The following is a 27651-nucleotide window of genomic DNA, read 5'->3' on the forward strand; positions in this document are numbered from 1 at the left end:
AAAATATTTATAACTAGCCTAAACTCACAGGCTTTTGAAAATTAAGGCGAAGATAAGCATTTGAGTTTCATAGAAAAGAAAAACACTATTATACTTAAATGTGTATTGTGGCACATAACCAGAGAATACAAAATTTTTATAATTAGTAAAAAAAAATCTAAAAATAATAAATCCAAACCCACATCAAACAAATGCCCGAAGAAACATCAAAATATATTGACTCAGTTTAAGTCAAATTACCTAGCCAAAACTATAGAATGTTGCTAGTCATGAAAAAATGATATTGCTGTGTATTAAAAATCTCTTTCTAATTTTTATTTATCAACATACAAATCAAGCTGACAGTCTGCTATATAAAACAAAGTAGAAAGTGACTCTCAATAAAGAGTTGAAATAAAGAGTTTACTTAGACTGGTGCCTAGTTAACTTTTGCCTGTTATACATAATATTATATAACCACCATGGTTAAACTTATAATTAACAGTCAAGGAAGTTAGCAGCCATCAGCAGTTCCAGAGCAATTTCTGGTGCAATGGGGAACTCGGGAATCTCAGTAGAGGAGTTTGTGTAGCGTACCTTGTATGTGAAGTACATACATACTTTCTGAAGAACATGGGACCTGAAACAATATAATTCTAGTTCGGTGAAGAATATTAAGTACACACAAAATTATAACAAACTAGAAGACACCCGCAAGTCTGTTGCGCCAAAATTCAATTTTCGGGATAAAAAGTATCTAATGTCCTGTGACCTCAGACCTGTCCCGGGGCTCAAAGTATCTCTATACGAAATTTCAGCAAAATCGGTTCAGCGGTTTGGCCGTGAAGAGGTAACACATAGACAAACAGCCACACTTTTGCAGTTATAATATAAGTATGGACAATAATAATTAATAATTATTGTCCATACAAATAATTATTATTGATTTATCAAAAATAAGTCCTTAAATCATGTAAAGAAAAGTAATTCTCATTAAGTAAGGAAGGATCAAGAATTCCTCAAAAAGGAAAAACTGAAATAACATGTACATTATTGGAGCTCTCAAAAGTATAACAGTGCTTGGTGATGCAGTACTAATAAGAGCTCTTCAGGATACAACTTACGGTATTTCCCTAAAATTGACTTCGTTGGCTTCATTTTCAGCAAACTGTCCCGGGCCACTGAGCATAGCTTTAATAGTACCAGAAGTGAGGGCATGTTCCCTCTTCACAATAAACTCGTGGCCGTCAGAAGATACCAGCTTCACATACATGGCATCTGGTCCTTCACAACCACCATACACCTTCTCGTCACCACCTATTGCAACAAAAAATTGCACAATTTCATATTTTCATACTTATTTAGCCCTTTAATAAAATATCAAAATTGATCTTGCATAACTCTTAGTCTTAAATTAATTTGTGTGGGAGTCTAAATTGATCTGTATACATAATACAGCCTTTATGATCGTACCACTTGCAGCGCCAGAGCGAAGCTCATCTCCAGCAGGAGCAGCGACTGTACCACCAACGTCAGACATGTTTCTGAAATAATACATTATATTACATCGGTGATCCTGGGTATGGTTATCAAAATAAAAAGGTAAAGAAATAAAAAAATTAAATTTTGAACTATCCATCAAATCTTGTGATAAAAGAAACAAGACAATAAGAAATATATTAAAATAGTGTTTTGTCTCTATATTAATATATAGTTAAAATTTTATATTTTATACTCATTGACTATAAAATACATAAGCTTAAATTTTTATAGTCAATGAGTAAACTGTAACAAAACAAACTTAAAAATTATCTAACCAAGTGTATTAACAAAAATGATGTTAGGGTTATAAATTTTTTTAAAGTATGATATGCTAGAAGTTTAATTCATAGCTATTTATTACCTTACGCCTTACGGAAAAATTTAAAAATAGTTTCAGGTTATTTTCTGAAAATTACAATTTTTTTGGAGATGCTGATTTTTGCTGACAAGTGACAGCTGCTGACAGACGACAGTGATAATTGATTGACATTCTTACTTTTTTTTCTTATAATGGCACTTCGGCTATAACTATGGCCACCGTCGAGTAATTTATTCTTTAATACATTTTTTTCTATATCGTCAGGTCAGTCAAGTCCAAAGTCTAGTCAAAGAAGTATAAAGTCAATACAGTCAAGAAGTCAAGTCGGTCGATTCAGTAAAGTGGTAGACGCTTTACTGAAACTTTCGATGGAGTTTTGGAGGGAACACAAAAGAGCACGTTTCTGGTTATTACATCACTTTCCTACACTTGTGCTCGATAACGAATATCTAATAGTTAATATCCTACCAATATTACATATTAAACACTAATTACACAATTTTAGGAAAATAATATAAAAACACAACATCACTTTTCACATTCCCGGTAAAACTCCCATTCTTATTAGTCGTGTTCGTTTAGTTTTTCAATGCACATTGCGCATGCGCGAAGTTAAAAATTAGTGTCAGTGTAAGTGTCATGTTCTAAAATCTGACAGAATTTGTTAGTATTTTATTCATTACGAGCTTTTGCCCGCGGCTTCGCTCGCGTTAAGAAGCATTATTATATACAAACTTTCATCCCCTATTTGAACCCCTTGGAGTTGGAATTTATCAAAATCCTTTCTTAGCGGATGCCTACGTTATAACATCTACCTGCATGCCAAATTTCAGCCCAATCCGTCCAGTGGTTTGGGCTGTGCGTTGATAGATCACTATGTCAATCAGTCAGTCACCTTTGAGTTTTATATACCTATCTATATATAGATAGATTTTATTGAACATGACACTCAATTATGAAGTTGACAGTCAGCTGCCAAACTGCGAAAAAATAAAACGAACACGGCTACTTTTTTGAAAAAAGTAGCTGTGTTCGTTTCATTTTTTGTCAGGCCCTTAGTCTTTTGTTATTATTCATCATGGGGAAGAAAAAAGTTTTTTCTTCCCAAATGACTTTTCTTTTCTCGTAAATGATTTTTGAAATGAATAACAACAAAATACTAAGGGCCTGTTTCACCGCTTCCTGATAAGGCTATCCATAATCTACCACTTAATTTGACAAATGGAGTATAGAAAATCTGTCAAATAACCCACCTTATCAGGAAGCGGTGAAACAGGCCATTAAGATTGTAAGCATATTTTACAGTTTTTATCGGACATACCTCACACGATTTTCAATACACCAATTACTAATAATAAGTATGTGATATGACATATCTTAACACATACCTATTGGCTATTATTAGTATTTGGTGTATTGAAAATCGTGTGAGGTATAAAACGCTTAACGCAGTTCAAAGAGTTTCAGAGCGCTTTCATTGGTAAACATTTAATTTTACCATTTTATATAATATGAGGTGGACTCGTTCTGAATCTGATGTAATCAGACGGACAGACAAACAGACAGACAGACACGTCAAACTAACTTAAAATACTCCTCTTTTTTGTCGTGGGTTAAAAAATACTGGTTAACGAAACTAGCGATGTTGGAACTAGGTTCAGGATGTAGAATATTATGTCACAGAATAATATTTTTAACACCATAAAAAGTAAAAACATATTTTATAAAAGGTGCGCTGCACTGAGGCCTACGGCCAAAGAGAATATCTACGGCCTTTAAGTACGGCCTACGGCCTGCCCGTTAGCATTCTCTAAGTACCTAATGTGGGCCTGCCCGTCGCGTCGTTGAGGAATGAGGCCTTTCGCCTTCGCCCATAAAGCAACTTATGTACTTATTTATAAGTACTGAAAGCATGTGAATTCAGAAACCTTCGCCGCGCGCCGTAGTGTTCGCTGCCCATAATATGAATTATGAAATATCTATGGTCTGTACCTGTAGTGAGTAGTCCGTCCGACGTCCGCGGTCCTTCGCGCGTCGGCCGCGGCCGCCGTTCTCCGTCCGTCCGCGACGAAAATTCAGCGAAATTTTTGACAAGACCTTTTGGCTTTTTCATTCAAATTTTATTATTTTGACATTTCGTTGTCAACCGCTACGTATTTCTCAGAAAAATTGCAATTTTTAAGCAAATTTTATATATTGCATGCATTTTTATTGAATTTGAAGCTAAAAAATTTTGTAACTCAAAATATTCGCAGAAAAATCGAAAAGGACCTCTGAAAAATTGTGAGAGCCATGTGACACGAATACGAAAAAGGCTTCCAGACCGTCAATGTGACAGAAATGTTTTCTGCCATCACGACGATCCTGCGCTACAGCGGAGCCGATACGACTACGACGCGTGATAAGGAATCAGTGATATAGCGACAAGCGCATTAAAAATGTGCGCGAGATGGCCAGCTCGCCACCGAACCCAAGAGAAGACGCGGAGGGCGGCTCCGAGTTTACGGAGGGGACGAGCAGCCAAAACACGGCCGCCTCGCAGAAGATCTTCATAGCACCATCTGCAGAGCAGATACCTACGAAACTAGAGTTCGTAGCTCGCGGAGGCACCGGACGCAGTATAAAACACACGTTTCGAACGGTCAAAGTCGCCAGAAGAGTACCCACACTGCCGCCAAAGAAAATCGAGGGTGCGTCTGGCGGGGCGAGCGGGTCGGGGGCGCCCAGCCAGCCTTCGCCCGACCGCCGAACGATCCGGCCGCGCTACAAGCGACACATCTGTAACGTATGCGATAAACGGTTTTCCAGCCCGGGTAAGCTCAGCCAACATATACTCTCTCATACTGGAGAACTGCCATTTTCATGTGATCTATGTGAAAAGCGTTTCAATTCCAAGTTTAAGCTAGTGCGTCATAGTCTTATTCACAGTGAATCTAGAGCCTTTGCATGCAAAGTTTGTGGTAGGACTTTCAATCGTAAGGACCACCTTACAAATCATGAGAGGGTGCACAATCCCGTTAAGATACACTACACATGTGATTGGCCAGGCTGCAGAAAATCTTACACATCTTTGCTCAGCTACCGTAAACATGCAGCTTTACATTCTGCTGAGGAGGGAAACTTGCAATGCAAAATATGTGATCAAACGTTTACTTCACAACAGGATATAGTCTATCATCTAAAAGTACATACGGGCAGTCGCACTGTAAAGAGTGAATGTGATAAGAAATTTGTATGTGATCACTGTGAGAGGAGATTCTTTACTGCTAAAGATGTCAGGAGACATTCCGTCGTTCACACTGGTAGACGAGACTTTTTATGTCCTCATTGCCCCCAGAAATTTGGTCGAAAGGATCACTTAGTGAGACATGTTAAAAATGCTCACCCAGATGAATCATGGAGGTCGGCCGCTGTAGGTACTTCGAAGGATCCACCTATAGAAACTACAATGAAAGAAAGCTATGCACAATATACTGTAGAAACTACTGATTTTGAAATTTGGAAATCCTTGCCAAAGGAGGTAAGTCAAGAAAGTCAAACCGGCGTGCCGGCCTCGGATATAGCGGTTGAAGTTCCATGTATTGATATTAAAGTAGATCCTTTGATAAAAACGGAAGATCCTCTAGAAATAAAATTGGAGCAACCGACCTCACCGAGTAGTGAAATTCTAGAATTGTTTTTAGTGTCACCCGAATATACACAAACGCCAACGGACTTGCCGTATATCACAACACAACCACTGTCTGACCAGTTAGATTTACTCACACGAGACAGTGTGGATTCCTTATTGATCGACCCTGGGGAGGGAACCTCTGGACTTTCCAGTCAAATGCTAGGAATATTAAATGAAAGTGAACAGACTTTTGTTAGTGAAGAAAGTCATGGGCAGCAGAGGCTTCCTGCTTTCACGCAAGCGTTCCAAACTGCACAGAGTCCGAAGCCACCGCTCCCTCCTCCGCCACCTCACTAAGTTTATCCGTATACATTGATTTCCAATGCTGTTACTAATGAACTACCTCACTAGGTAAGATAACTGAGCTCGATTAATTTAATTGAAACCAACATTTACAGTTAGTAGTAGTACTTTATTGAAACAATAGAAATATGCTTCCGAATTCTACATGAATATGTGATCTAGTCATGTATGTACTTTCGGAATTGTAGGTTTATGTATAGTGGATATGTGTAACCATGATTGGGAGTATAAAGGGGACCAACTCCACGAGCAACTGAAGTAACGTCTCAGCTGGAGGCTTTGTTTGGGGCAGAGATGTGAGATAGCAGGGTGTTATGGGGTTACTCAGCTCTTACAAAAGCAGTAGGCTGTATTATATGTTTCTGAGTGTCTTACTGCTTTTTAACTTGATGATAGTACAACTAGAGAGCTAGAACCCTTCATGGATAAAAAGATTATATAGGCAAGTTGTGGGCTAAGTTGATTCATAAAGTAATAAAAATATACAGATCTGTCTTGAGTAGTCCAAAACAAGTTTTTTTTTACAAGTTAAGTTATAGTTTACTACCCCAACAAACAGTATACAGGATTTAGAAATAGTTTAAATATATACCTCAGAAGCAAATAAGTAAAATATCTGTTTAATTGACTGTATTAGGGGTCATTTCATTTTATTAATGAATAATGGACTAATGCAGTTATAAAATAGATTTTTTTGCTTCCCTAGCATAATATACCAATTGGGTCTGCCTTTATTAAAGGAACACTAGTGACTAGTGTACCTATTATAATATATTTTAAAATGTAAATGTGCCAAATACATTCTGGACTATTCTTTTAAAATATAAGCACTAAGCATCAATATAAATTGATGACTTAATAAAATCTCTTATCATGTAAATTTATATACGTAATGAGAAAAATTTAAATATTTTTGTTGTCTTTAATTGTATAGATTTTTCAAATTAAGATGTCTAAACATTAGGTTAACTTTTTTGAAATGGAAGGGTTTATAACAGCATTATTAGGTGCCTTACATTTCTCTTATAATAATAATAATTTAGTGGTTTTTATTGGCATTGTGTGTAGCTAGTGTTGTCATCTAATATAAAAAAATAAATATTATGTATACTTACTAAATTAGATTCTACTCATGAAGAAAATATCAATAAGGATGCAAATTGAGTTTTAAATTCAGGACAGCAAAGGACAGCAGTAATTTCAAACAGATAATAAAATCATGAGTAGAACATAAATTTAAGTTTCAATATATTTAGTTAACCATTGAAATATATACAAAAATAATTTGAAATTTAAAAAAAAAAACAACCCAATGTAAAATAATTTTAAGTTTATTTTTTAAACAAAACCTTATAAAAATGATGTTTGGCGTCTAGTAATTGCAAAGCATTTATGTGTTAAAGAGAGATCCAACGTTGTACACGCTTCATATTTTAGAACATGTAAATATATTTCTAATCTTTTAGGTTAATAGGACTGTAAAAAATTTTATCTACCTCAATTGCAACTTATTATTATGTCTAGAAGTTAAACTACTATGTTAGGTTAGTGACAGAATTAGAAGTTTTTTTTTAATGAGAAATACACACAACCATGGGCTGGTTTATAATTATAAATACAAAACTCTTGTGTTTAATTTAATGTTACTGTGTGCTGCAATATGAACATATTGATAAATTTTAATATATGTATTGTATTATGCTTATTGGTTTCACCTTAGTTTGTAATATTCATGCTGTAAAAGCTGACTTTGTTTTAAATATTTTGTTAAGACTAAATTTTATAAATTGCAATTGAACTTAGAAACATGTTGAAAAAGAAATTTATAAAGTAAATAAGTACTAAAATACAGAAGTAAAAAAGCAATCTGAGTTATCCAGAACTTCATGGTTTTTGCATTTTTCAAAACCCCTAGTTGTGTTTATTTTGGTAAAAATTGAGTAATGTTTTCTTTGAATACATACAATGTTACACATTTTACTACTCTTCCACTTGGGAGATTTTATATTTTTTACAAGTATTTAGTTCACTCTATAATTCCCTAGTCATTAAAATGCAGTACATGTTTCTGAAATAGACAAATTAAACTACATGTAGGTACTTTACACAGGATATTTTTTTTAATATGTAGTTGAAAGAGCTGATGAACTCATTTCTGGGTGAAACAGTAACTGGTTTGTTTGTTAATCATAATAATTATTTATAAACAATTTTAGCCCAAGTTGATTATTTTTACCAATAGCATATTCCAATGCAAAGTACAAATTGTAAAAAAAGCACAATATTAAATTTTATTATTTTTAGTTCTGTTACAGTGAATAACAACGATATAAAATATATTTTTGTATCAAACATATTTTAGATATATTGTAATTGTTAACATATCAAAGACTTTGTACAATATCTATCGTTATTATTGTCTATATATTCTTAAATATAATTTTCTTTACTTATCATGTCGGTACTCCTCATTGGATTTTACCAGAAATTTCGTTGGCATTTATTTGATCAGGGGTCAACTTATGATAATCTGTTTTATTTTGTTTGTGACACCAAGTGTTCTATATTCCTTTAAATATGTTTTTGCATAATTTATTGTTAATTTTATCCAGTTTTTAATGTCTTTATATTTATTAGCTATCGAGTGTAACTCGTCTGTTATAGTGGTATACATTGTTCTACTGGCCAAACTAAATTGATACTTATGGATCTATTTTATCTTTTACTGCTAGTTATTTTAAGTTTTGTACTGTTTATTAAACCTTATGTGTGCATTGGTGCATCTTAATTATCGACTTAAATAGGCCTTGAGTCCTAATTTTGATTTGAGCTATACATATTTAAATCTATGTACACGAGTTTACAGTTTAAAATAAAATAAAAAATAAACAAAAAAATTTGTTCGGCCAGTAAATTTTGTAATGTTTTGTAATGCCAAATAATATATTTTGAGTTTATGTATATTTGTAAGAGTTGTAACATTTTTCTCTTTTTGTATGTACGAATATTCGACGATGTTACAAGAACGCTACGATTTTAACATTGTATTTTTAAATACATCAAAATCAATTAATGATCTTTGTCGCTGAATTTAAAATTTAGGTACTGTTATCCGCTTTCCTGTTTCCTATTTTCGGTGGGATATTGTATTAGTCACGGCTCGCAATCAGTGGTGCTATATTTGATTATGGTCGTACTTCTCGCTGTCGTCATAGTAAAGCTGATAAAATATAATATTTATAAACATATTGTGGATAGGTATATTGCGGATTTTTAAAAAGGTATATTCAAAAGTTACAAATTAAATTCGGTTACGCAACCTTACGAACACCCAAGAGCTAGAGGGAGCTATATGGACGATAGAACCTTAAGCAACATCAATGATCAAAGTTGGAGTGTAGCTAAGTGAGGGTGATCATTGGCGGCGGTGTTCACTTACTATCGAGCGATCCGTCTGCTCGTTACATGTTTAGTAATAGTTTACCTAATCAAACTGAACCACAATGATTTTGCTTACCACATCTTATTCTGATTTAAGAAAAGAGTGTATTGATAGCAATTTATATAATATTACTTATTGTCGTGAAAAACTACAATATTTAAATTAGTAGCGTTTTGTAACTAATGTTACAATTATAGGGGCCTTAAAATTTTGATTTCTTTAGCTTGTGCAACAAAATATTTTTGGAGGAAGTTATACAAAAATTACTTAGTTATTTTGTAACAATTTTTAAGTCTTAAAAATGTATGAAGTAAAAAGTGAGAGGCGTATATTACAATTACCAATATCACATTAACTGCCGTACTCAGAGTGGAACATTAATTACTTAATTGTAATTAATTTAAAATTTTGACATAAGCCCTATACATTATCTGTCAAACTCTTCATTAAATCGAAGGTTAATCGTAATTAAATGTCTCTGAGTACGGCGGTAAATGTCATAACAGTCTTGTATGTGATTGAAATATGAGTAAAGCTAGCCTAGTAGTGCCTTTTTCCAATAACTTTGTGCCTTTGTGAGGTTTGAAAACTAAATGTTAAGAAAAAGTAACCCATGTGGTTTTTATTTTTTATAAAGAGCATTATTGAATTTAATAATTGTATTTTTCAATATTTTGACATTTATTTGTAATCATATAAACGTTATAATCATCCTCCACATTGTTAGTTGAGTTATAATGACATTGCAATATATATTTTCCAAAAACTAATGTTTTCATACAAGGGCTGTTTTAAAATTATCTGTGCGTTGTATCAGCAATGGCTTAGATTTATTAATTCATACAGTACCTGCAATTTATTCAGTGGAATGTTCATCAGTGTAATAAATATTTTGGTCATCGTTTTAATAATACGAGTTTTTTTTTTCACGCCCCTACCCAAAGTTATCTTGGTGCTTTAACAAAATTATATGAATAAAAAATCGATAGGGATTATTTAAAAATTATTTAAAAAATACAAAAATTTGTCCATTTTATATACATTTTATTGCTGTTATAACAAATAACATAGACTTAGAACCAGGAATAACAAAATAAATACCTTACCCATGGTACAATGTTGAAAAAGAAATGCAAGTGGCAATTAGATTATAATATTATGTATGTATTTATAAACACATCATTTCATAATTACAACTTTTATAAACCTTTGAAGTACACATTTTAATTGTAAATACACATCTTATAAACGCACTTTTTAAATCAGTACAGAGTCTAGATCTGAATTTGAACTAAAATTGTACTAAAATACTAGCGGCAGGGGAGGCCGATATATCTATAGAAAAATATTCAAATCGGTGTACTCTTTGATTACGATTTTAGACAGTGCCCAGTGGCACATCGCTTCGTGTGATCATTCATTATGTACTAGTAACATACTTACAATGCGACTCAAACAAAACTTTATTATTAACTAGTAATCTAACTTTGAAAAATGCCATTATTCAGAATTATATTAAACCGTTTATTAATATGCAGTTCAAATGTAAAAGCTTCACGTACCGAACGTACGAGCCTCGTGAAGGAATGTAGTCAAAAGTGCACCGAAAGTGTCATCGCTCGCCACGCCGACAACTCTACAAGCGGCAAAAACATATCTAAAATTTAGCTACAATGATTTAAATTATTATATTATAAAAAAATATAGATTTACATTTAACATTTCATTTTCAATTTGTCTAGTAAACTTGTGATTTATAATTCTTAGTATCTATCACACTCACAACAAACCGGATGAGTCCGCACTCAGTCCCCGCCCGGCCGCAGCGCCGACCGAAACGCGGTACAGAATCATTTGACGGTTCTCCGCTTGGCTTTCCGCACTTTGCCGGGCTTGGGCTTGGTCTTGTGCGAGGCGGCGTCGGCGGGCGGCGCGGGGGGCGGGGCGGGGTCGCGGCGGCCGGGGACATCTTCGTCGGGGTCGGAGCCGTCCACGCCGTTGTCGAGCCGGCCGGCGGGTTCGTCGTCGGAGTGGTAGTTCCCGTTGGGCTCGTGCTTCTCGTACTGGAAGTGCCGGTAGCTGATGTTCTCGTCGGATTCGGCCGACTTCTTCTTGTACCGCCTTACGTTCTGGAGCGAGTGGTTCCTCATCTCCCCGTGCACGGAGTCTCGGAGGTTCGTTTCGGAGATGGATTTGGTTCGGTAGTCCTCGCGGTCGGAGTCGTAATGGGGGCGGGGCGCGGGCGGCGGGGGCGGGGCGGGGGCTGGCGCGGGGGGCGGGGCCGGTGCGCGCAGGCGGAGTTCGGGCCCGCCGCCGTAAACGCCGGTGAAGAACCGCCACAGCTCCTCGCTGAGCTGCGCGTGGTCCGACCCCGCCTTCACCGCGTACGTCACCACGCCATCCACCTCCTGAAATACGCGAGTTACACTATCAGTCGAAACGCAACAGTCACGGTCGACACTTATCGTTGTTGTTATCTTATCATTATTACTACTACTTACTACGAATATTCGTTATCTACTTACTAGTAAACAAACAATTATTAGAAAATTAAAAAAAGCTGTAAGAAGTCAAGCGAGGAAAGTAAGCCTTCAACTTCTTTTAACTTTGTAGGTAGGAAAACAAACCTGTTTATTGCATATATTGGTGTTATCGACGGGCGGCGGCGGCTGGCGCGCGCGGTCTCTCACGAACGCCTGCCACAGCCGGAACCACTGCATACTGATCGCGTATATTGCACTGGGTCGTTCTTGTTCCTATAATATACAATAAATGTCACAAAAAAACCTACCTTTTTTGATAATTACTTAACAGTGATAATAAGTACAGAAGTATGGAGGTGGACAATTAAGAAACTTTTATACTTTAATTAACAAAATATATACTTTAGGGTGAGCACACATTTGAGGCACGTCACACGCCAGGCTCAAGATATTTGTTTCTAGTGTGCGCATGTTCATAAGTTTGATATTGCATTAGTCTGTCTGACTGTCCTGTCTCAAGTCAGGGGCTGTACCACGAAACCGTTTTGAGACTCAACAATCGTATCAAAATGCCGCGTCATACTCTAATAAACGTGAAATGACGTTGTTAGAGCAGGACGCGGCATTCACGTCCATCCGATTGTTTGAGTTTCAAAATTGCCTCGTAGTAGGCCTACAGCTCCTTATGAACTAAAGTATCGCGCCTTGGTGGACCCCTAGACGATAAATTTTATTCGGCAATATCACGTATTGCGTAAAATTATTGACTGTCGAGGCCTCTAGGGTATTGGACATCGCGCGCCTTCAATCATCAAATAAAATGTTCAATAAAATTGAAGCGTGATATTGTACAATACAATGAATCATCTAATGTCCACTTATACAATATACACCTGAAACCGTCGATGCAGGTCGACGAACGCGGCGAGTTCCCGCTCGCGCCGCGCCCGCAGCCGCGCCGCCGCCCGCGCGCACGAGCCGCACTCGTGCGCGTGCGACACCGCCGGACCACCACCGAAACTGAAACGGATAAAACAACATCTGAAATTGCTGCTTACTAATAATGCTGCCTCTGTCTAATTTCTTTTTAGATAATATTATGTTTTAAACTTTTAATATTTAACTGATTGTGCACAATAAAGTAAAGTTTCATTCAACATTAATCATTACGCAGAGATGAAGAAAGAGCGACTGAATTACGCATTGTTGCATCGTGGATACAGCTGGTGGATTTACACTCTCTCTACGGCTCGATTTTAGTCGTGCGGCAAGTCACTAGTCGAATCGCCTGTCCAAGCCGAATCGCCACCCTATTTACACATTTCTACAAACATCGCTTGTGCCTTGTTCATTCTGCGTGAAAATGACGCGTAAAACAGTCGCATTGCGTAGGGGCATTGAAATCGTTCAACAATCCATTATTTGAGAAATAATTGAACAATTAAAAATTAAGAAAACCGTACTAAGGCGAGCGTACAGTGCAGGCAAACTATGTATTCGCAGCAAGCGATCGCTTGCGACTGAGCGTTTGCACGGTCGATTTTGTGTCGATGTGGCCAATGGCTCGCCAAAAGTCGGTTGGCAGTCTACTTTTAGGGGAATGCGGCTTGAGCCGCATGCGGCGTAGTCGAATTGCCATTTAGACAGTCGATTTTTGCCTTGCGGCATAAATCGTGCGGCTATAATAATAATATACCTAACACTTTATTGCTCACAATTACGGCCATAGTCACCCGTGTAAACCCCGCATTAGGATAAGTACAGCTGATAGTTGGTAAAGGCTACACTATCACAAAAAAAACCTCAAAAGTTTTCGTCGATTCCTTTCGTGCGAAAAATTTTTACAAGGTCAAATGTGCGAAATTAAGGGTTTTCGCGTTTTTCCTCGAAAACCGTAAATTTTATTTATAAAAATAAGTTTGGAAAGGCTGTACATCTTAAGACTGTCTAAAAATGATTTTTGTAGTGGTGTAGGCTCACGCGATCCTACACTTCGAATCTTAGTAGAAACTTACATACCGGTAAACCGGGGTGAATAGAATTGAAGGGGGCAATAGGAAAAAATCTTAGGATAAGTTTTAATGTTTTTTATGGCAAACTCGGTACCTATCCCCAGTAAAAAAACCCGAAACTTTATAAATTTGTTGATATCATTCTCCTTAGTCTGGCAATTTTTTATGTGTGGCTACATCGCTAAAACTGCCAAAATTTAATTTCAAAGTTGACAACAAAACAAGTCGTTGTAGACGAGCGAGTTTGAAGCTCCGTATTTCGGTGAATTTTGGTCATAATAGCTTATAGTTTTCTTCAAATTGCGGTCAGTGCTGTTATAATATATTTTGATATAGTTATTAAGGTAAGAATATGCATTAAGTATACAAAATTGTTCTTTTTCCGTAAGCCTTATTTTCTTTAAATTTTTGAGGTGATTAGATACACGAAAGGGGTGAATAAACACGCCTGAGAGGTTAATAGGCACGCAAATATGGTTAATAGACACAGCCAAAGGGTGATTAGCCATGATTATGTCAGGGCTGCCACAAAGTTTGTAGTGATTATCTACAGTTCAAATTTCTCTTTTAGTTTTGTTTTCGTGGTAAATTCTAAATTTATAGCATTTAAATTCATTTTTATTATTGATGATTTCTATTTGAAATTATAATTTTACTTTATACTAATAAATAATTAAAGAAATCTTCTCGAGTTTGCTTGCCTTTATCTAATAAAGAATATACTTATAAGGAAACTGTAACGAGGCAGCCCTACAATTTTTTTCTAATCACCCCTCAGGTGTGTCTATTGTCCCCTGATAAGTAGTAATTAGAAATTACGTATATTTTGTGTATTTTTTAAATATCTACAAACATATCCGAAGAGAAACAAATTTATATCAATAGTTTGGCCAAAGACTCAATATATACACGACTAAAAAAGTGGGTATCCGTTCTGCAACCTTACGAAAACAATTACCAAAGTTCGAAGACCTATCTATTCACCCCAAATTACGGTACTTGCGGGTAAGGCCTCTATCCCACGCAAGATGCTTAAAAGCACTACTCAGCACAGAACTACTATCAGATAAGTTGAACAGTTGGCGGACGTAAGTTAGTGGCTTTATTTTCAATCCAGCCGACAGCTCACGACTTAAATTAAATTGACACAACTTAACCAAATGACGTAGGTCCGTCAACTGTCTATGAATCAATTTCATCGATGGTACAAATGGTACAACATAACGTACTGGTGGTGCAGGAACTCCCACAGCGGCTGCGGCAGGCGGGCGGCGAGGCGCGGCAGGTGCGGCGCGCGCTCCGGCCGCACGCCGCCGTGGCCGCACACGAAGTCGCTGTTGTCGATCGGACCTGGCTCCGCCCACGTGTTGAACCTGAACAGATCATTTTTTTGACATGACAACGTCTGATAACTCGATATTACGGGCTGCATACACAAAAAAGATGACGTCATTGTCCCGTTCCGCAAGCGAGAGCGCGGCACGAACTAGAGAGAGGCATCATCGGCTCGAGCGACTAATATTTGACGTTGTCACATCACCCTCTCTAAACCGACTTTACAGACATCCAATTTTTTATAAAATAAGGGGGCAAACGAGCAAACTGGTTACTTGATGGAACTACCGTCGCCCATGGACACTCGCAACATTAGAAGAGGTGCAGGTGGGTTGCCGGCCTTTATTATTATTATTGAGCATTACTAAATATAGAATTTATACTAATATTATAAATACAAAAGTGTGTCTGTCTGTCTTTTTGTTACACCTCTTCACGCCTAAGCCTCTGAACCGATTTTTCTGAAATTTGGTAAGGAGATGCTATGAGTCCCGGCAAAGGACATTTTTTTTTATGGAATAAGGGGGCAAACGAGCAAACGGGTCACCTGATGGAAAGCAACTTCCGTCGCCCATGGACACTCGCAGCATCAGAAGAGCTGCAGGTGCGTTGCCGGCCTTTTAAGAGGGAATAGGGTAATGGGGAGGGTAGGGATGAGAAGGTAAGGGAAGGGAATAGGGGAGGGTAGGGAAGGGAATAGGGGAGGGAAGGGAAGGGAATAGGGGAGGGTAGGGAAGGGAATAGGGTAGGGGATTGGGCCTCCGGTAAACTCACTCACTCGGCGAAACACAGCGCAAGCGCTGTTTCACGCCGGTTTTCTGTGAGAACGTGGTATTTCTCCGGTCGAGCCGGCCCATTCGTGCCGAAGCATGGCTCTCCCACGTATAAAACTTACTTTTATCCTGGAATAATGAACGATTCCCATGCGATAAACGAATTTTAGCGCAACGAAGTTGCGGGCGTCAACTATTTATTTATTTATTTAGTAGAATATAAACCTTCTTACTATTAAAAACACGCAATAGATACAGTGTTTAGTCCTTTTTATGAAGCGCGTGTTACAATGTGACAGACAAGAACAAAACATTGTATAACTTATGCATTGTTTAAACATTTTAAGGGTAACCGCGTTAGTCAGTAAATTCAGGGGTGACTTTGGGGAATAATACATACTTACTTACCTATAATTATCGTTTGCAAAATTAAATTAAACAGATTAAATTTAGGCAATAACGAGTCCATCAATCCAAATTACACAAGAGTCATAGATGGTCACGAGATACATCCTGTTGTCGGACAGACAGATGGAAAGCGAGTCTCAGTAGTAGTTGTAAGGAGGTTTGAGTGGTTTACTAAGTTGCACTCACTTGTTTAACCATTGCTTGGATATATAGAACTTGATATCGTTGGGTTCGGAGCTGGTCGATTTCAGTATTTCCGCCGCCTTTTGCCTCAGGACTGTCATCTGGGGGTTAACTTTCCTGAAAAAAAATCATCATATTGTATTGAAATTTATAGTAAAAGCCGTAATTTCATTGATATCTGTATCAGATGATATTTCTCGCCGCGGACTTTTGAATATGGTTCACTGTACAGGCTTTCGTCTTTAGTTGCCGTTTTTGCTGCTATTATCAAACACAAAACACTTTTTTTTCATAACAAATAAGTTTCTTATAAGAAATAGGATGACAATGAGCATAGCTCGGATATCAAAATGAACAAAAAAAAAATCAGCAGGAAAAGAAAAGCATTCCAAATTCTCTACAATCAGAGAAGTTGATTCCTTTATTTCCTAGGCAGATGGGGGACCTACATAATTTGGTCGCGTTATGTCAAATCCAGCCGACAGAATATTACAATTAACATCAAACGATAAACTATCAGATCCGACCAAATGATTACCTCGATGGTATATTATTTTATACAAATATTGCGTTATTATACACATTAACATTAAAAACATGTATAATTTGTGTTCCAACTGTCTTTTAGAGATGTATTTTGCTATATTATTATATTTAACTGTCAAGTCTGTATGTTTGAGGTCATTATGTACAAGTTGTTACCAAAATTATAGATATAATATTAATATAGTTGTTGTACTTTTGTTATTTCAGGCAAAGATGCCATGTACAAGTTTTTGCCAAAATGAGGGAGGTCATAATAATATTATAATGATTTCATTATTTCAGGCAAAGATACTGTTGATATGTGGCCAATGTTTGAGATGTTATGTGTCAAGAGTGGAGTTATCAATATTGGTTGTAAAAAACTGCAAAGGTACTACTATTTTAAAATTAAAATTAACTAGCAAACTTGTTTTTGTATCAGTTTTGTGGCCTAAAAATTATAAATACATGTATTATCTGGTTGGTGTTTGGCATCTGTGCATTTGCCCACAAATATTTTTCCAGTCGAGTCGTGGGTATAGTCTTGTTCTAATTATTATAAGGAGAAAGACTGGATTCTTGGCTCGAAACATAGAAATTTTGGTGTGGGATGATGTGCGGGTGCTTGACAACGATAATAAAACAGTAAACTTAATCTCACGAGATTATGATAGCTATGGCCTTGGTTATTTGACATTGCATGTTAATTGCATATTATTATGTAATATAATATACTTTACACACAGTAAGTCAGGATTAATAAAACTAATATTTAATGATAATATAACTTTATGCAAAGATTACAAATACAATAACTCAATACTTCCTACATTGGTTATTAAAATTTATGTGTCTTTAAACTACAGTGATATAATATTCTATCCTAACATTGCTTGCAATACTAATTTAACAAAAGTATTATGTCTACTGCATCTGTGTACTAACATGATCACTTATATCTTATTGTATCTTGTATTTTTTTCTAAATTAACATATAAAATTGTTCTTATGAATTGTGACACCATAATACAAGTGCATGTTTATGAAAACAATACAGTGTACTTATTAGCATTTTTTATTTTCCCTGCACCCCAACTATGAATAATACAAACGTTTTCTCTGTATATTATCAGAATTGTAGTGGACTTAAAACCAAACTGCACGTACTTTATATGAATATATTAGCACATAACTACGACATAATTATTCTAACCGAGACCTGGCTGAACGACAACATCTCAGATAATGAATATATCGATTCTCGCTACAGAGTATTCAGGTGTGACAGAAATTTAGGTAAATGTCGTCGCAAGGACGGCGGCGGCGTATTGGTGGCGGTGCGGCGCGAGCTCCCGGCATCGCGACGAGTCGCAGCCGGGTTCCACGCGCCGCACGCCTCCAACACTTGTGCTGCCTCCTCACCTTATTATCTAGTTGACCATGTCATGGTTCAGATTAATATGAACAACAAGTGTTGGGTCATTAGTGCGACTTATATACCACCAGCCATAGCTTCTCAAGTTTATGAATGTCACCTAAACTATTTAGAGAACTGTTTACAAATGTCTGACGTTGATTCTTTTATTGTAGCAGGTGACTTTAACTTACCGTCCTTAAGTTGGAAAAAAGGGAATGTCCATATGGAACCTGTAATAGATAATCGTCATAGCCTTTCTGACACTTATATGATAAACTTCATATCACTCTTAAACTGTGTGCAAGTAAATACTTTTAAAAATGAGAATGATAGAATATTAGACCTCTTTCTCACAAATATCTCTGAGTCTGGGGCATCATCTATACCACCTGTCCCTTTAGTACCAACAGTACCACACCACCCACCTTTCTTGGTTTTAATACCAATAAAATCCATAACAAAAAGCATGAGAGTCCTTCCCAAAAAACAATTCAATTATGCAAAAGCAGATTACACCCTAATTAGAAAAGAGATTGAGTCATTTGATTGGGTAACACTTTTTCAACACAAAACATCTGAGGATGCAGTTTCCTTACTGTATGATAATTTATACTCTATGATTAAGAGAAATATTTCCTCTAAAATAATTAAGAATTCTACCTTTCCTGTATGGTTCACACCAGCACTCATACACATTTTCAAAAATAAATCAAAGAGCTGGATCAAATGGAAAACATATAAAAACATATCAGACTATAGAATATTTTCCATGTATAGGGAAAGATTTAAATACTTATCGCACAAAGCTTATAAGGAATATATAAATAAAGTCGAATCTAATATTCACAGTAATATAAACTTTTTCTGGAAATATATAAATAACCTAAAACGTAACGCAGATATACCGAATACCATGACATATAAGGATTTAACAACTAGTGACCCAAACCAAGTATGCAATTTATTTTCAGACTTTTTTCTATCAGTTTTCGAACCAAGCGATGTTACTGAAGACTTAGATGATAGTTGCAACAATGATAATAATAACGATTCTGATATTATAATCTGCAATATTAAGTTAACACAGGGAGAAATACTTAAGGAATTACGCTCTTTGGACCCTAATAAAGGTGCGGGTGTTGATGGCATCCCTCCATTGTTTTTTAAGGAAACGGCATCAGCTATATTTCTACCCCTTCATATTATATTTAATGTTTGCCTACAGGAAGGCAAATTTCCCACTATATGGAAAACGGCCAGAATTGTCCCAGTCTTTAAGGGTGGTAACAGGAATAACATAGAAAATTATAGACCTATTTCAATTTTACCAGCTCTGTCAAAGCTTTTCGAAAGACTAGTTCATAATAATATCTATCCTCTACTACATAGAATCATAATGCAAGAGCAGCACGGTTTTGTATTACGGCGTTCTACAACTACAAATTTACTGGTCTATGTATCAGATCTAATTGAAGCTCTGGATTACAATATACAAATAGACAGTGTTTATACGGACTTTCGAAAAGCTTTTGACAGAGTTGATCATAAAATACTGCTAGAAAAATTATCCTTTAATGGCATTCGTGGAAATTTATGGCGATGGTTTAAGTCTTATATAACTAACCGCACTCAAAAAATAATTATTAATGGATTTCAATCTGATTATGTATCTGTTACATCTGGAGTACCCCAGGGATCTATTTTAGGCCCGTTATTGTTTGTCCTTTTTATTAATGATGCACGTCTCTGTTTTAGGTTTTGTAAATTTTTACTCTATGCTGATGACCTTAAAATATATATGCGTATACAAAATATCGACGATCATACAAGACTCCAAGAAGACCTTAATAGATTTTCTGATTATTGCAATAAAAATAAATTATCACTTAGCATTAGCAAATGCAAATCCATAACCTTTACAAGAAAGCGTAATATAAGCAAATTTATTTATACGTTATGCAATCAAAATTTAGAACGTGTAGATTCCATAAGGGACCTGGGAGTAATTTTAGACAGTAAATTACATTTAGATTTGCATATTAATGACATTATAAGCAAGTCATATAAAATGTATGGTTTCGTAATGAGATCATGCAAAGAATTTGTGCACTCCTCAACATACCTTTATATCTATAAATCTCTCATTCGGTCACAACTTGAATATGCTGTTGCAATTTGGAACCCATATTATAAAAAATATAGTAACGCAATTGAAATGGTCCAAAAGAAATATCTCCGCTCAATGCAATATAGATGTTGTCGTTCCCGAAAACCTTACAATATTCTGTTAATGACACACAACCTTCTCCCACTAACATCTAGGCGAATCCAACTTGAGTTGATGCTCCTTTTTGACCTTTGCCATAATCGTTATGATTGCATTTCCCTAAATAATAAAATATGTTATAGGACACCTCTCACAACTCATTCTCGTAGGCCACATCAAACATTCTCTACTGCAGTTTGTCGTACTAATATTGGTAAGCGTTCACCACTTTATAGACTTGCTGACACATATAATAAAAGATTTGTATCTGTTGATATTTTTGACAATAAGAAAGCAAAATATAAAAAAGAGATCTCTAAACTATTGCAAAAACCACCCTAGTAACCCTCTATTCCTGTCTGAATTTCGTTGGCAACACATGATATATATATGTATGTGTATGTGTGTGTAAGCGCTGCGCATGTGCAAGAGAAGCGAAACGACTACTTACTTACTTACCTACTATTTACTGTAATATTAGTTTTACTATGATATATTTTATCTTACTAAGTATAGGCTTAACTACCTAGTACAGTAATTTAGACACTGTGTACTTGTCATTTAATTCTTCAAATCTACAAATCACAAATCATATTTTGTATTACGATTTGTATGGATATGTTATATATAGTTTATCTTCTCATTTATTGTATATTTTGTCTACATCTGCCCCTTTACTGAGTGCATTGTTTTAATTATTTATTGTAGTAATTTGTAGTTAACGTTGTTGGTACCACAGTTAATAAGATTGATTTGTATACTCTTTTAAGGAATATGTACTTTGGTTACTGTTTGTTGACTCTAATAAATAAAAAAAAAAAAAAAAAAAAAAAAAAATGGTACTGTATACAAATTTTTAAACATTACCTATAGAACAGCACGTATGCCTCGCACGCGGGCAGCTGATGTGCAGGCAGGGGCGTGACGGAGGCGTCGTCGAACAGGTACCAGTCGTCCGCCCCGCCCCCCGTGCCGCCCCGCGCCGCGCTCGCCCCGCCCCGCGCCACGCACGTGTAGTGCCCGCCCCCCGCCGTGCCCGCGTGACATATCACCGCGCACAGCGAGTACCGGCTTATCTTCGACGTGCAGTCTGAAATGGTGGAATACTTGATGTTGGGATACTAGGAGCCAGGTGTACTAAAACCAAAGGTCAAGAGTTCATGGCCTTTGGTTTTATAAATTATAATATGAAATGTTCTATAAATATTAATAATAATCGGTAAGTAAGGATTTTTAACTTTATTTTAATTTTAAATTAGGTTGACAAAGAATAATTATTTTTGTGTAGTCATGGTTAAGTTTTTGTTAGATCGTATCTTTTTAACCCCCGATAAAAAAGAGGTGTTATAAGTTTGACGAGTCTGTCTGTCTGTGTGTGTCTGTCCTCATAGCATCCAAACGTGGACTGATTTTGATCTAGTTTGTTTTGTTCAAAAGCTGACATTATCGAGATCTGTATTCTTAGCTATAGTTCATTATTATTAATCCCCCCCTGGATCATGTTGACGTCCCTACTATGTATATTACCTAGTACTATTATCTATGAAAATTAAAAATTTAAAACGAATTTTTGCCATTTGTCTGCAATACAATATTTTCACAACTAAAAATAATCAATTTTTTATTCTTTATAAACACCTAGCTTATGAAAAATTTGATTTGCCCCCCCCCCCCCCCCCGCCCCCCTGGCCCAGAACCTGGCTAATTTGCCCCCTCCCCCCCTGGCACCAGAACCTGGGTAATTTGTCCCCCCTGGCCCAGAACCTGGGTACGCCCAAGCACATGTCTTTAGCGCTGATGACACACATACTGTATATAAGACTAGGGTCAGGGCCCCCGTAAGGGCTACTGGCGCCTGTGTGCAAAAAAAAGATTTTGGCGCCCCTTTAGGCAATTTTTTGGGTCCTTGGTTTTGGCACCCCTAAAGATGGAGATTTGGCGCCCCTAGAGGATGGCGCCCGTGTGCATTGCACACATTGCACATATGATAGCGGGGGCCCTGACTAGGGTAACATGGTCAGTCCGGCATCAGTTTGGATCAGACTGAAAGATTGATCGTGTAACCGTGTGATTGACGGACTGATCTTTTTTTATTAGGGTTCCGTACCCAAAGGGTAAAAACGGGACCCGATTACTGAGACTTCGATGTCTGTCCGTCTGTCTCCAGGCTCTAACTCAAGAACGGTAATAGCTAGAGAGTTGAAATTATCACAAAATATGGCTCCCATACAACAAACGTAATTTTTTTGGCCTTTTTTGCTCTAAATCAATAATGGCAATAGATAGGTACTTGGATTTTTTTCAAAGACCTTAGTTATTCGTGTAATTTAATATTTAATAATAATATTAAAATAAAATAAAAAATTAAGAGGATTCCACACCGCCATTTTTTCCATACAAACGTTGTCCCCTGTTTCCTCCCTGAATAATGCTAGTAGAGTTATAATTTTTTTCCTGAATATCTACGGCCACTAATACAATGTCCCTATGTTTTCTTTTTTTTCATAATTTAATTATTAAATAAGATATGAACGTTCAAAAACCCAAAAAAATGGCCAGATTTTCCACTGTGTTCAAACGTCCAGGAAACAGATTTGGATAGATTATACAAAAAAAGCAAAACATAGGAACACAGCTCAAGCCTTTTTTTAATCTTTAATGAAAAAAGTACTTAAATCGGTTAAGTTTTGGAGAAGGAATCAGGGGACAACGAATCGTTGATTTTCTGGATTTTCTGCAGTTGTCTCTATCGCGTTCTGCGGTATAGGCTTGAGGTAAGGGAGACAGCTATAGATAGTACACGTACTTTTTTTTCATTTCTCTAGCCGCTGTGGTATCCTCTTAAGGGGGGCTCCCATACAAAAAATACAATTTTAGGCCTAATTTTGCTCTATAATGGTACGGAACCCTTCGTGCGCGAGTCCGACTCGCACATAGCCGATTTTTTATGTACTTTCCGGCCCTTATTCTGGCGTCAGTCTGTGACTGATGGACTGAACTGATGCCAGACTGGGTGTGTAACCCTAGTCTAAGCAAGCGGTATATCTCGCGTTACCTTTGTGGAGGTAGGGCGCCATGTTGAGGTCCGAGATGGGAAAGGAGACGCGCGCGGCGACCTTCGCGCTGAACATGAGCTCGTGCCGGAACCGCTTGAGATGGACGCACAGCACCTCCGGCAGCCGCAGCACGCCCGCCAGCTTCACGCCGTTGCGCAGCTTGTTGCACCGCGAACAGCTGGGCGACAAACATTTCAATTATAGTAAGTGTGGCAAAGTGCGTGCGCCATCAGCAGTATGGAATCCATACTTAATACTATAAATGCGAAAGTGTGTCTGTCTGTTACTTCTTCACGCTCAAACCGCTGAACAGATTTTGCTGAAATTTGGCATGGAGATACTGAGAGTCCCGGGAAAGGACATAGGATACTTTTTATCCCGGAAAATGAACGGTTCCCGCGCGATAAACGAATTTTGACGCAACAGAGTTGCGGGCATTTATAGTGCTCAAGTGTGTGCGCAGTACACAAGAGCACTCTCTAATTCTTTACTCTCATAACCCGGACGGAACGGATGACCGACACGACTGGCAAGAGATCAGGCGCAGGACCGACTTTTTCATGCCCATCCGACGCATGGATCTTCTTACTTGTCAGACAATCAGGTGATCAGCCTGCATTGTCCTAACCAAACTCGAACCAAACTGGGAATCGAACCCAGGACCTCTGAGTCAAGAGCCGCGCTCTATTATACTACTAGACCACGGAGGCGTCCGATTATTATTATAACGAAGGAATATTAACGTCTAACGAATTAGATCGAAATAGCAATCTCGTATTCGGGCACGACTAAAGTAGCCGAAGACGATCGTCCATGACGTACATGTTCCGCGACCGTAAATTATTGACAGAATTTAATTGCGTGAGACGTCATGCCAATCTGTCAATTCAGTACATATAATATAAGCTGCGCGTCCGCTGCATCGGAATCGGAGCGTACGGAGCGTCGTCATTTACGAAATGCCGATGGGGTGCGTCCACTGTATTCGGATTCCGCATCGGCAATTTAGTTATTAATGTATATATATGAAATGTGTGCGTTAACGATTTGGAGTTAAGGTTGGATTTGCTATGTTCAGTTATGATACTTTGTTTCGATGCGCTTTGACTCTGCACTAAATATATAAATTGATCCATAGACGCGGCTGCGGATGACGTCATCGGCATAAATTCCGGTCTCAGGCGCAGAAATGCCGATCCAGTGCACGCGCAGCTTCAGAAATGCATATACGCGTCGCGTTGCGGTCTGAAATCTGAATTGACCCTCAGAGCCAGCCCACACGGCGCGTTGCGTCGACGTCTCGAGGCGAAGCGGGAGGGTTTGTTGGCGTTAAGACTGCTTCGTAATAACGCTGCGATGGCGCAACACCCGCTACGCGTCAAAATATTTGCGTTGCGACAACGCAACGCGCCTTGTGGACTGGCTCTGCTAAGTACCTACATACATAATACATACGGTTTTACACGATCGAGCAATCATGTAGAGTAAAAACCACGGCTCGGGGTTTCGTCCACACATTCAGCATTACTCGATTGTTTTACTCCGAATCGAGTAAAAATTATCGCGTGGACTGCAATACTCACACGCTTAAGTAGGTATGGCTTGAGTAAAGCTCGACGGCTAGCGTCGAGTAAATTCGAAGGAAATAAATTCCATTGAGCCGGCGATACGAGCCTTCGAGCTTTGAGTTTTGCGGTCCACACGGTAATATTATTTGCTCGATTTGGAGTGAAACTATCGAGTAAAACCGTATGTGAGTAATTAGCATTTCGGTGGCCAAGATAAGAATGTGGTGTTACCTGTACATATTGTCCCCCTTGAGCTCGTCGGCGCTGAAGAAGGCGGCGAGGCAGTCCTGCAGGGACACCACCGGCCCGTAGAACCACGACCGCAGCCACGACACCACCCACCACAGCTGACACATAACGTACTTTAAACGAGATTGTCACTATTTTTGCACCTCACTTACAATCCCGGATTAAAGGAGAAGATCACGATATCTCATTGAAATCTTACACAAATTACGCGTTCCCTAGATAAAAATCCAATGTAATCAAATACAATAGAAATTAGGATCCCATAAAATAATTAATGATCATTCTAATAATAATAAAATAATCTTTGTGCATAGTGTATACTGGTCTGCATAGTGCATTGAAGTCAGTCATAGGTTTATATTTTTCAAACCACCATGATTTGATATTCGAACAAAACCAAACATAAACGATTTGTGTCTCGAGTCTCACAGTCTCCAGTCTCCACTCTCCCCTATCTACTATAGAAAGACTTATTAATTATTATAATCAGCGTCACTACAGCTATAGTGAGCAGATTTCCAAAAACAAACGCGATTTAGTCGCGGGCAACATCTAGTTTTAAACAGCGAAAGTAGTCTGTTTGTCTGTAAAGTAAGCCACGTAGAGTACATTACTTATGAAAAATTTGTCGTACAAGCGATACCGCGATGTAGCGCCCTGACAGCGCCATCTAGCGGAGAAATGTATCAACTAAAAATGGTGTGGTATGCGAGTTATTACAGGTCCGATTTAAAAACTTATTTCAGTGTTAGGTAGCTCATTTATCGAGTAAGACTATAGGCTATATATATTGTTATTACGCTAAGACTAATACGACTGACGAAACTCAGGAAAATGTGGGAAAAACGGGGGAAATATTAGAAATTACGAAGTACTGGAGCAATTTTTATGGCAATATTTGGCACATATACAGGGTGTAACAAAAATAAGTGATAATACTTTAGGGTGTGTACGTGTTCCTTGTAGTGAGTTCACTGTGAAAGTAGCAGCGCTGAAAGACCAAAATTTTTTTTCACTTTTGTATGGGAAAACTCGTGAAGCTCGGGCCCTTGCCCATACAAAAGTGAAAAAAAAATTTGGTCTTTCAGCGCTGCTACTTTCACAGTGAACTCTCTACAAGGAACATGTACACACCCTTAAGTATTATCACTTATTTTTGTAACACACTGTATAGAGTAGACCAAGTGAAAGGAGTTGGGACATAAGCTATTTTTTATGGGAAAATGGACGGTTTCCGTAAAATTCCTAATTTACGCGGGCGAAGCCGCGCGGGACATCTAGTATTTTCATATGAGTAATATTATGCAAAATGCAATATTATAAATGTATTGTAAAATTTCCCGATAAGAGTTAAAATTTTGTTTTTTATTTAGTTTATAAGAAGTCATTGTTTCTTTCTCTCAATTTTATTTTTCTTTGTCTTATATTAGTAATAATACATAACATAATATTGTTATTAATAATTATCATTTCATTCACAATATTTCATTTCATCCCATTGTCGCAAAGAATGTTGTATTTCACCCTCCATTGAAACACATTTCATGAATAAAAAACTCAGTTGTATTATCGTTTTGTATTTTATTAAATGTGATTCTGTTGGTGAATAAATAAATAAATAAATAAAAGTGTGCAAAACTGCTGAACCGATTTTGTTGAAATTTGGTATGGGGATACGTTGAGTCCCGGAAAAGGACATAGGATACTTTTATCCCGAAAAGGTTTATGCGCGATAATTAATTTTTGGCGCATCGGAGTTGCAGGCGTCATCTAGGTATAGCATAAACTTACCCAGGAGTCCTGGCTAGGCATGGGCGCGTGGTTGAGTATGGGCTGCTGGCAGCGCAGCACGGCGAGGTGCTCGCGCGACGGGATCGGCAGCGACAAGTCCTGGAACGTCTCCACGCGCGTCGACACCTGCACACACATTTTTTTTTAAGTGAAAACGTCTAATAACTCGTTACTACGGGCTGCATGCACAAAAAAGATGACGTTATTGTCCCGTTGAGCGATCTAGTTGTCTCGTTAAACTACCCTCCGTAAACCGACTTTATAGACAACCAATTTCTTTTTATAAAATGAGCGGAAAACGAGCAAAAGGGTCACCTGATGGAAAGC

General features: G+C 37.5%; 3 protein-coding genes across 6 annotated transcripts in view; 1 reads left to right on the forward strand and 2 right to left on the reverse strand.

Annotated features, from left to right (window-relative positions):
- Nucleotides 1-88: 88 nt before the first annotated feature.
- On the reverse strand, nucleotides 89-1971 carry LOC121734490 (elongin-C). 3 transcript variants are annotated; one of them, XM_042125120.1, is made up of 4 exons: nucleotides 1890-1971; nucleotides 1453-1523; nucleotides 1104-1296; nucleotides 89-619 (listed from the first exon to the last, which is right to left on the reverse strand). In XM_042125120.1, exons 2-4 carry the CDS (start codon nucleotides 1517-1519, stop codon nucleotides 478-480), a joined length of 402 nt encoding a protein of 133 aa, XP_041981054.1. In that variant the 5' UTR covers nucleotides 1520-1523; nucleotides 1890-1971; the 3' UTR covers nucleotides 89-477. The 3 variants fall into 3 exon arrangements, with proteins under 3 accessions (XP_041981054.1, XP_041981046.1, XP_041981038.1); XM_042125112.1 differs by having other exon boundaries at nucleotides 1883-1971; XM_042125104.1 differs by lacking the exon at nucleotides 1890-1971 and adding an exon at nucleotides 1715-1749.
- A 2012-nt stretch (nucleotides 1972-3983) lies between these two features.
- Nucleotides 3984-7485, forward strand: LOC121734407 (zinc finger protein Gfi-1b-like). The gene has a single exon (XM_042125020.1). It carries the CDS (start codon nucleotides 4290-4292, stop codon nucleotides 5808-5810), a length of 1521 nt encoding a protein of 506 aa, XP_041980954.1. The 5' UTR covers nucleotides 3984-4289; the 3' UTR covers nucleotides 5811-7485.
- Nucleotides 7486-10286: 2801 nt separating this feature from the next.
- Nucleotides 10287-27651, reverse strand: part of LOC121734366 (ubiquitin carboxyl-terminal hydrolase 20) — a 32161-nt gene continuing 14796 nt past the window's right edge. For both annotated transcript variants that reach the window (XM_042124939.1, XM_042124930.1), the window contains exons 13-21: nucleotides 27325-27450; nucleotides 25516-25631; nucleotides 23716-23894; nucleotides 21528-21750; nucleotides 16456-16569; nucleotides 14983-15126; nucleotides 12635-12761; nucleotides 11886-12014; nucleotides 10287-11666 (exon numbers count right to left, since the gene is read on the reverse strand). In XM_042124939.1, coding sequence (XP_041980873.1) covers nucleotides 11109-11666; nucleotides 11886-12014; nucleotides 12635-12761; nucleotides 14983-15126; nucleotides 16456-16569; nucleotides 21528-21750; nucleotides 23716-23894; nucleotides 25516-25631; nucleotides 27325-27450 — 1716 coding nt within the window. In that variant the 3' untranslated portion in view covers nucleotides 10287-11108. The remainder of the gene's footprint in view (nucleotides 11667-11885; nucleotides 12015-12634; nucleotides 12762-14982; nucleotides 15127-16455; nucleotides 16570-21527; nucleotides 21751-23715; nucleotides 23895-25515; nucleotides 25632-27324; nucleotides 27451-27651) is intronic.

The sequence above is a fragment of the Aricia agestis genome, chromosome 1, assembly GCF_905147365.1.
Source record: "Aricia agestis chromosome 1, ilAriAges1.1, whole genome shotgun sequence".
NCBI classification, from domain to species: domain Eukaryota; kingdom Metazoa; phylum Arthropoda; class Insecta; order Lepidoptera; family Lycaenidae; genus Aricia; species Aricia agestis.